At 42.3% G+C, this 10,097-nt stretch overlaps 1 protein-coding gene across 3 annotated transcripts in view; it reads left to right on the top strand.

The window, feature by feature from the left end:
* Window positions 1-8,242, top strand: part of LOC138982882 (uncharacterized) — a 38,164-nt gene extending 29,922 nt beyond the window's left edge. For all 3 annotated transcript variants that reach the window (XM_070356281.1, XM_070356287.1, XM_070356294.1), the window contains exons 2-4: window positions 5,283-5,429; window positions 6,886-7,178; window positions 7,491-8,242. In XM_070356281.1, the coding sequence (XP_070212382.1) occupies window positions 5,295-5,429; window positions 6,886-7,178; window positions 7,491-7,512 (450 nt within the window). In that variant the 5' untranslated portion in view covers window positions 5,283-5,294 and the 3' untranslated portion in view covers window positions 7,513-8,242. The remainder of the gene's footprint in view (window positions 1-5,282; window positions 5,430-6,885; window positions 7,179-7,490) is intronic.
* Window positions 8,243-10,097: the final 1,855 nt, after the last annotated feature.

The following is a 10,097-nucleotide window of genomic DNA, read 5'->3' as shown; positions in this document are numbered from 1 at the left end:
GCCAGAAGTGAGAGAAGAGTTGATTATGTTGGTTATGATGGGAAGAAAAAGGTCAAGGTTTTCATAAAACAAGTTGGTGGGGATGGGGTCTAGCTCACAAGACTTTGGCACTGTGTTCTTCAAAATCTTCAAAACAAACTGCTCAGATACAGGAATGAAGCTATCCAACAAAGAACCAGAGAATTGTGAAGCCGGAGGCGAAGCCACTGGTGGAGGAAAGCTATTTCTGATGGTTTCGATCTTCTCAGTGAAGTAGTCAGAAAATACAGTTGGCAGGTCCTTGGGGTCATGGGTGGTGGGGAGGCTGGAAACCGTCTGTTTTCCAAGCAGAGAATTGAAATTTTGAAAAAGTTCTTTGCATGTTCTACTACCTATAATCTGGGCAGAGAAGAAAGCAGTTTTAGCGCCTTCAACTAAGTCATTTACTTTGCGTTTGATGGTTTCAAAAATCTCTTTGTGAACAGTGAGTTTGGATTTAAGCCAGCACCTCTCCGCCTGACGACGTTCACGTTTCAGTTTGCCAAACTGCTCAGAGATGCTACTGAACCACGGGTTAGATTTCCGCTGACGAACCGTGCGTTGGCAGAGAGGGGCGTGCCTATCAAGAATTGAGCGCAACGTCTGGTTATATTCAGTGACAGAGCAATCTTGAGATAAACCAGCTACATCATGTCTAAAAGACTCCTTATCAATCTTCTTGATGCTACGAAAAGTTATTGTTACAGGGGCAGACACAGGCTTTGGAACATTTAGACGACATAATACGGCGTTGTGGTCAGACTTAAGGTCGTGACTGACAAAACATGAACTGACAATGGCATCAGAAGGGCGATGAATGACTAAATCTAACATGTGACCATGCTTATGAGTCGGAGAGTCAACAGACTGGTGAAAACTGAACATGTCGAACAAATCTGAGAGTTTCTTGGTGTTGGAGTCCTCAGCATTTTCAAAATGAAAATTAAAGTCACCCATCACAAGAGTTTTCCCAGGCAAAGAATCACAATGCTCAAGAAAGTCTGGAAACTGGTCAAAAAACATAGTGTTCGTGAGCTTATTCTTCTTGCTTGGAGGTGGCCTATAGACACAGGCGATGTTGATTCTAGAATCCTGAACGGTCATAGTCAGAGTAGCAGCCTCAAAGGTGGGGTGGCTCAGAGGTGATTGTGTGACAGTGCAATGTTTCTTCAGAGAGTCTTTGAAAACGAAGGCTATACCACCACCTCTACCAGCCACACCCAGCGAGTCCCGAGCGAAGGACTGCACGGAATAACCCGGCGGAGAAAGTTTGTGGCATTTCATTGTCCGGAAATGCTATATGCTGCCCCTTACTCTCACTTTGTACCCCCCCCCTCTTCCCCCCTCCCCTCCCACCCCCTGCCCCATTACACATCGCTTTCTGGCTTTGCAGAAAAGAAAAGAAACACCAAAGCCCTGCATTCGGAGAACAAGCTAGGTTTTTCTGACATTCTCTCAAGTGTCCATTTGTGACCCTCCACCACGGAATGAGTCGCATGTCACCTTTGCATGATTTTCATAGTTTTACATTTTTCCTAAAGAGTGTTTTATGCTCTATCCAGTGGTGAAAACCGTTTTAGAAAAGAGCAAAAACTGTTTGAGTTATAAGCCTGTGACTAAGGTGACCCTCACACTGTCACCAGACACTCCCCAGACTTAAGGCTGATGGGGTCTATGTCGACCAAAAGAGCGGGATTCCCTGTAGGTGGAGTTTCTGTAGGTGGATTCCCTGTATACAGGGAATACCACAGGGTGTAGTTCCTGTAGCGTTTCGCTGATATCGCTTAAAGTCACGTGATGCTTAGCGACATCGGTAGAATTTGATGTTTTTCGATCTTTTTTGATATTTCTTAGAAATTCGAGTAAGGTTTGCAAGTTTTATTGAAAAAACTCCACCCTGTGGAATCCCCCTACAGGAACTCCACCTACAGGGAATCCCACTCTTTTAGTCGACATAGACCCCATCAGCTATATTAAGCTATAGCGCAGAACCGCGCGGGGTGACATGCGACTCGTTTCGTGGTGGAGGGTCACATTTTTTCTGGTGAATACAATAATAGTCGATGAAATTGAACCAGTGATCACATCCTAGAAAAACAACACCAGAACGTCTTTAAATAGAGAGGGTTGGGTTTTTTTTCTTTTACATTGAAAGCGCCTCACTTTCCGTATACAAGATCATGGCCACCCTCTCAAATATCTTACCAGATTGTTACATGGGATAAGAGCACCCTTCCACTTGGACATTTAGCAACATTGAACATCCTGGCTCATGCTTCCTGTGCAGATTCGTACATTAAAAAAAATTAGCTTGGTACATTGACATAGTCGTCACTTGCGAATTCAATTCTTTAAAAGTATTTCCAGTGAACACAGAAAGCACCCAGTTTGTAGATGTTTGCTATGCACCCAAGTATGAGGATGCTCTTCTTATCTCATGTAAAAGCTATGGGCTATGGTGATTGGCAAGATTGTCTGCACGGGGAGGAGTGTCTCTTTAAACAGGGTACTTTGAACTACACACAACTACGAGTGTCAGGTAGATTTAAAGAAGAAAGATCAGTGTAAACTTTGGTTACAAAAAGTAAAAGGAAAAAAAAGACCAATGAAGAAGGGTGCTCCCCGCAACAACAACAAAATTAAAGAGGGAAAAAAGTAAGGGTTCAAGCTGCCTGCATTCAACTGAGGTAAAAAAAAAATTAAAGATTTAAACAAACTACGAGTGTTAGCACATCTACTGCACGTGCTCTGTCCTGTATCTTCTTCTGTCCCTTCTTCGCGTTGACTTTTTGCAGTCATCCCTAGACAGGAGGTTCTTGACAGAAGCCTTGCGATCTACGGCCTCTTTACAGATGACAGTTGTTTTACAGACAATAACCATGTCTGTATTTTTGTGATCGGGGTAGGTCTCTACGTCTTGTTAAATCATCTCGTATATACATGTACTAGAGGAATACCCGGCATCGCCGGGGTGAATCGCGAGACAGAGACAGACAGCGTGGCCAAATGTAACCGAGTGCCAAAACACCACAATCATATTTGAAGCCGAAGTCCACTCAAACGGGATTGAGAATAACTGTTATGGCTTCTGGAAGGAAGGCCTGAATATTCAGTCACACACCAATGCCGCCAGACCACATCACAAACAGAACTCTACAATCCACAGGTGTTGCCCACACACACACACAAACACACACACACACACACACACACAGAAGCCGTATATATATATGTATATCTATATCTATAAATATATAAAGATAGATGACAGTGTATTTTTCGCGTGGCTATAAATTGATTCGACCTTTTCACTTTGACAGTAAGAACAACTTCCGGGTGCAAGGGAAGCGTTCTGGACAGCGCAGTGACATTCTAAAAATAGTAACGTAGTAACGGGAATATGGATTGACGCCACACGAAGGAAGGGAGATAAACGCTGAAAACACTGGAGAAGATAAAGAGAAAAACCCAAATCGGTTCAGCGCTGCGCGCTGAGAGCACGTGTTGAAATATCTCATGTCGAGTCCCATCGCTGTCGACGACGCCAAATGTAACCGAGTGCCCAAACACCACAATCATATGTGAAGCCGAAGTCCACTCAAACGGGATTGAGAATAACTGTTATGGCTTCTGGAAGGAAGGCCTGAACATACAGACCCACACCAATGCCGCCAGACCACATCACAAACAGAACTCTACAATCCACAGGTGTTGCCCACACACACACACAAACACACACACACACACAGAGAAGCCGTATATATATATATATATATGTATATCTATATCTATAAATATATAGAGATAGGTGACAGTGTATTTTTCGCGTGGCTATAAATTGATTCGACCTTTTCACTTTGACAGTAAGAACAACTTACGGGTGCAAGGGAAGCGTTCTGGACAGCGCAGTGACATTCTAAAAATAGTAACGTAGTAACGGGAATATGGATTGAAGCCACACGAAGGAAGGGAGATAAACGCAAAACACTGGAGAAGATAAGGAAGAGTTACTGGGAATGGTGAAATGAACAGAAAAACCAAAATCGGTTCAGCGCTGCGCGCTGAGAGCACGTGTTGAAATATCTCAGTCGATGAGGTTGTGTCCGGGGTGTAGCTGAATACGGTGTCCAAATTTGAAAAAGATCCACCGAGAACTTTGGCGTTGTGATGTGGTCTAGCGGCTTTGGTGTGTCGGTATGGGGGCCCGGGTAGCTCAGGTGGAACCAAAATCGGTTCAGCGCTGCGCGCTGAGAGCACGTGTTGAAATATCTCATCGATGAGGTTGTGTCCGGGGTGTAGCTGAAAACGGTCTCCAAATTTGAAAAAGATCCACCGAGAACTTTGGCCGTGCATCGCGGACACACACACACACACACACACACACACACACACACACACACACACACACACACACACACAGACACAAGTCGTATATATATATATATATTGCTATTTCATATGTTACGTGTATTTCCATTGGTCAATTGGGCAAAACTGAGCTCAGTGCAAAAGTGATATCGACAACATTCACGTCGGTATCAGTTTTGATATCGACGACCTCTTTATTGCTTCCCCACTTCAAAAACAAAAACACCTAAATTTAAAAACAAACAAATATATATGAAAATGTAATTATTCTAGAATTTAGTTGAGCAAGTGACTAAAGACTGTTTGATAGGAAAGACATTCTAAAATACTGAAAAATACAAGAAAAGAGTGAACAAAAAGAAATAATAATCAGAGGGAGGAATATGGAACAGCCAAAACTGAGACAAATACTTTTGTAATTTCTTTACAGTAAATACAAAATGTCCAGAGAATTAGCAATATATCTAACATTGACTGACTGTGTGATGATATCTTCTGCTATTGATCTGTTTCAACAGTGATATCAAAATCTCGACCTCCGGTCTCGATTTTGATATCACTGTCTCAACAGACCATAGCAGAAGATATCATCACACAGTCCGTCAATATTGGGTAATATTTATTCCAGTAAGCCTTGAGTGTGTTTCTTTCTTTATTTGGTGTTTAACGTCGTTTTCAACCACGAAGGTTATATCGCGACGGGGAAAGGGGGGGAGATGGGATAAAGCCACTTGTCAATTGTTTCTTGTTCACAAAAGCACCAATCAAAAAATTGCTCCAGGGGCTTGCAACGTAGTACAATTGAGTGTGTCTTCGGGAGGAAAAAGAATGTAAATGAAAGGAACTCTCCACATTATGTAATATATATAGTTTTCTGGTTGTTGCTTTTTTTTCAGATTGAATAAACCATGGCATCCCCCAGCCTTCTAACCATCAGCTGCTTGGTCGCCATGCTGTGCATGGAAGGTCTCCACGCCTCTGGTGTGCTCGGGAACTGTCACAAGAAGTGTCGGGCCGAGGAAGAACTCAAACGCCTTTGCAAGGTAAGTCAAGGGCTGTTCACATGGTCCTTCTTCTTCGTTCATGGGATGAAACTCCCACGTTCACTCATGTTTTTGCATGAGTGGGTTTTTACGTGTATGACCGATTTTACCCCGCCATTCGGGCAGCCATACGCCGCATTCGGGGGAAGCATGCTGGGTATGTTCGCGTTCCTATAACCCACCGAACTCTGACATGGATTACAGGATCTGTTCCGTGCGCACGTGGCCTGCACATAATAATAATAATAATAAGAAGAACATTTATATAGCGCTAAATCAAAAACTTTCGTTAAAAAGGCTTGCTCTAAGCGCTTGACATCTAAACTAAAACGTCATTCACACTCTTTACAATGGTGTACAAGAACTTCATGTCACACTCTTTCATTCAGTATAGCACCATTCACACAGTTGTTATTCTGTACAAGACAATAAGTTAGTCTAACATTTAGAATGTTCATAAGATGAAAACAAGAGAAAACCAGACTGATTAAAACAACTGCTTAGTGCTAACAAAGCATGAATCTTAATGATAACGTAATACATGTTTAACTGTTAAGACCATAAAAAACCTATATGCTAAAATAACTTCGAACTTTTAAGAACTTCTTATAAGATACACAGCACATCTAGATAAACACCAGAATGATAAAACAAAAGGCAACTCGTTAAAACTATTAAATGCATCAATGTCTAAAACACGAAAGACTCAAATATAAGATACACAATTCTCTAGAATTGTTTATTAAAACTGAAGCCGACCTGCTCAAAGTAAACCATACCCACCCCCTCCCTACCCACTCCCAACCCTCCTCCTACACTAAATACTAATTATTTCTACTCTTAACTTCCCAACTACACGTTATCCATAAACTATGCACAGGAACATGTGTGTCAGCATTATGTGGCACCGACATGACTTGTGCATATCTAGCTTACAGCTAAGGGTTAAAGTTAAAGGACTACTGCAGTGAAAAATTATATTTATAATAATTTAAAACAAAAGACAAAAATAACAAGCTGAATAGAGATGGAACCGTTACAGAACAGGATGGCAAAATGTTGCGACTTTAGGAGTTGTGTTTCTGGAAGAGGTGAGTTTTGAGTGCTCGCTTGAATGACAGTACTGACTGAGAGTGGCGAATGTGAGAGGGGAGAGAGTTCCATTGAGTAGATGCGCAAAATGCAAAAGTGCGTTGTCCATATGCTTTTGATTTTGTGTGTGGGATGACTAGGGTGCGGCTATCAGAAGACTTGGGAGATCGGAAGAATCGTCACCCTTAACCCACCGCGGTCGGGATTTGAAATCGTTCGGAATATTGACTGAATAAAAAGATGTTTAATTTGTGCAGACTTAAATGTCAAATATTGTAAAATTGTCACGAATTATATCAAACCTGAATATTAAAATGAAGTGTTGTTTAAACCAAACCATGCAAACATCTTTCGTCCTCTTCAGGTGGAGCGGAGTTGTGAGCAGTTCCTTCCCGACTTCGGCATGTTCCTAGAATGCATTGCACCCTGCACTCAGATCGGCAACAACTGCTTCCAACGCTGTGCCTTCAAGACCGACGACATCGCTGACACGTGTCTCAGCCGTTGCGGTTTGGGTGACGTCAATGGTGGCGCCGGACCGCTGACGCCTGGTTACGCAAGCAGCAATGGCGTCAGCACCGCGGAGCAGGACAACTCACACAGCACTCTGTGCTACAAGTCTTGTTATGACGGCATGCTGAATGACGCCATGAACAGGTCAGAATGACATTACCCTTTGGGTTTTTTTGTTTGTTGTTTTTCCTCATGATTAGCATGGTGTGTGTGTTTTCCCCTGTTGCGTTTGGCGCGTGTTGCGCATGGGGTAGGATGGTGGTGGTGGAAAATAATGTAGGTTGAGGGGTTGAAAAAAGATTACCGTGTATCCGTATGCGTGAGTAAATTCTCATGAATCTCTCTGTTCCTGTCTCTGTCTCATTCTGCCTCTGTCTGTCTGTCTGTCTGTCTGTCTGTCTGTCTTAACTTTCAATGATGTCTTATTCTGCATTTGTTTTATTTCTTTGCGATCAGGTTGTACAGAAAGCGGCCATAAACTGACCAGGCGATGATGAACTGAGTGTCTTCTCTGGGGCGGATGCGGAATAAATGCACCCACCGTTAGGCTGTCATACATCTGTTTCGTCAAATGTATGCTAATTTATAATCTATTTTATTAAAATGATCTCATCTATCAACGAGAGATAGATTATTGCTCCGGAACGAATGCATGCTGATACTTTTTAAATGACAAGTCAAAAGATATTACAATTATGAACTTAAACGTATACATTCATTTCACATGGATATCGTAATTTAGACAATCGGCCTTATTAGTATGAGGAACATGGACAGAAAACATATGCAGAGCTTAGGCACCAGCATTGTTTACCAGTTCAGATCTGCGCTTAAATGCATTCTCATTGCTAAAATGAGAAGACAGTCTAATTGATCTCTCTCTCTCTCTCTCTCTCTCTCTCTCTCTCTCTCTCTCTCTCTCTCTCTCTCTCTCTCTCTCTCTCTCTCTCTCTCTCTCTCTCTCTCTCTCTCTCTCTCTCTCTCTCTCTCTCTCTCTCTCTCTCTCTCTCTCTCTCTTATATAAATCTCTCCTCTGACGTGCCTTTTTCTTCAACATAACCGTTAAATAACAGATTATGAAAGGTTGTTTTTATAGGATTTAACTTGTTTAAACTTGCATTTTCCATTCCAGTTTTGTTACTGTACTACAGTGTATGACACATTTACGAATGTGTGCATTTGACAGAGAATAAAGACACCTACATGTATCTTTCTGTCTGTCAATTTGTGCGCGTTGGTGTGTGTGTGTGTGTGTGTGTGTGTGTGTGTGTGTGTGTGTGTGTGTGTGTGTGTGTGTATGTGTGTGTGTGTGTGTGTGTGTGTGTGTGTGTGTGTGTGTGTGTGTGTGTGTGTGTGTGTGTGTGATTCCTCCTGGATGTAACTGTATCATGTATACGTAAACAGTTTTGACGGCATCTATACAGACAACCAAAGTCAGAGTGGAGATGTTCTCTTCTTCAAGAGTCTGCATAAATGTATGAGCACACACACACACACACACACACACACACACACACACACACACACACACACACGCTAACACACACACACACACACACACACACGCACACACACACACACACACACACACACACACGCACACACACACATGCACAGTCATCACCACCACCACCACCACCACCCCACTCTACCCCTCCCCTCAACGACCCTACTTCCCACCATCACTAGCATCACTTAGCACATTTCCACACCCAAGCACGTATTTGAAGATCCTATCTGCCTGCACGTGTGCGCCCTCCAACACACGGAAGAAAACCTCCAGGTTGAATCACGACTGCATCAGGAACACAGATAATTATCAGCAACACAATAGTTCACCTGCGTCATAGCTGTACCTGCTAGGTGAAAAAGGATGTACTGTACTTAAAACAAGAACGGTTCGGTTTAAACCCCCCGTGTCTCGTTTATTCTGAAAAACACTACTAGAATGACTTTTTGTTTTATTAGAGTCAGCGTCCTGTTTATTTTGAGCAATCTGCGCGAATGAATATTTTAAGAACTGACAGCGTCTGCTTTTGGCAGTTCGTGAAGTTATGTATAGGCACATTGCAGCTGCAGTACCATTTCTATTCACCAGAAAATAACAGCAACGGGAAACGATCAAAAATACAAAAGTGTTCAGTTGTTGCAATAAACACAGCGTTTGCTGACTCGATGGTCACGAAGGGAGTGTTAAAATTTAAGGAAATAATCCTGAATTGCAATGGTGGAAATGGACCACTGTTTTCAAACAATATTAGGACAACGCTCTGTGGTTACTTCAAGGCTGGGAAACGAGCAACGTATTGTTTTGAAGCCCAATCATAATCAGATGCACAAACATTTTCGTTTCCAACATGCTATAATCTAATCTTTTAGTCACGTTTATTTACTGTAAAACCGCAAATATCTTCTGCTTTGGTTTGCAAAAGCTTGCGAACATGTCAGTAACCAATACGATTCGTACAACTTAAGATGCATGTGGGTGCACAGACCTTCACCCTTGGTTCACGGGCTCCGACCCCCTCCCCTCAAAATAGAGACCCAATTATTATCAAAATTAAATTTTCCAAATCAATTTAAAAACACTTTCATCTTATTCCTTGTCGGTTCCTGATTCCAAAAACATATAGATATGATATGTTTGGATTAAAAACACGCTCAGAAAGTTAAAACGAAGAGAGGTACAGAAAAGCGTGCTATCCTTCCCAGCGCAACTACTACCCCGCTCTTCTTGTCAATTTCACTGCCTATGCCGTGAGCGGTGGACTGACGATGCTACGAGTATACGGTCTTGCTGCGTTGCATTGCGTTCAGTTTCATTCTGTGAGTTCGACAGCTACTTGACTAAATGTTGTATTTTCGCCTTACGCGACTTGTTATATTTAGTCAAGTTTTGACTAAATATTTTAACATCGAGGGGGAATCGAAACGAGGGTCGTGGTGTATGTGCGTGTGTCTGTGTGTGTGTCTGTGTGTCTGTGTGTGTGTGTAGAGCGATTCAGACTAAACTACTGGACCGATCTTTATGAAATTTGACATGAGAGTTCCTGGGTATGAAAT

The sequence above is a fragment of the Littorina saxatilis genome, linkage group LG1 (genome assembly GCF_037325665.1).
Source record: "Littorina saxatilis isolate snail1 linkage group LG1, US_GU_Lsax_2.0, whole genome shotgun sequence".
Lineage (NCBI taxonomy): Eukaryota > Metazoa > Mollusca > Gastropoda > Littorinimorpha > Littorinidae > Littorina > Littorina saxatilis.
Note: the sequence above shows the minus strand (reverse complement) of the source record. Positions and strands in the feature narration are given on the sequence as shown.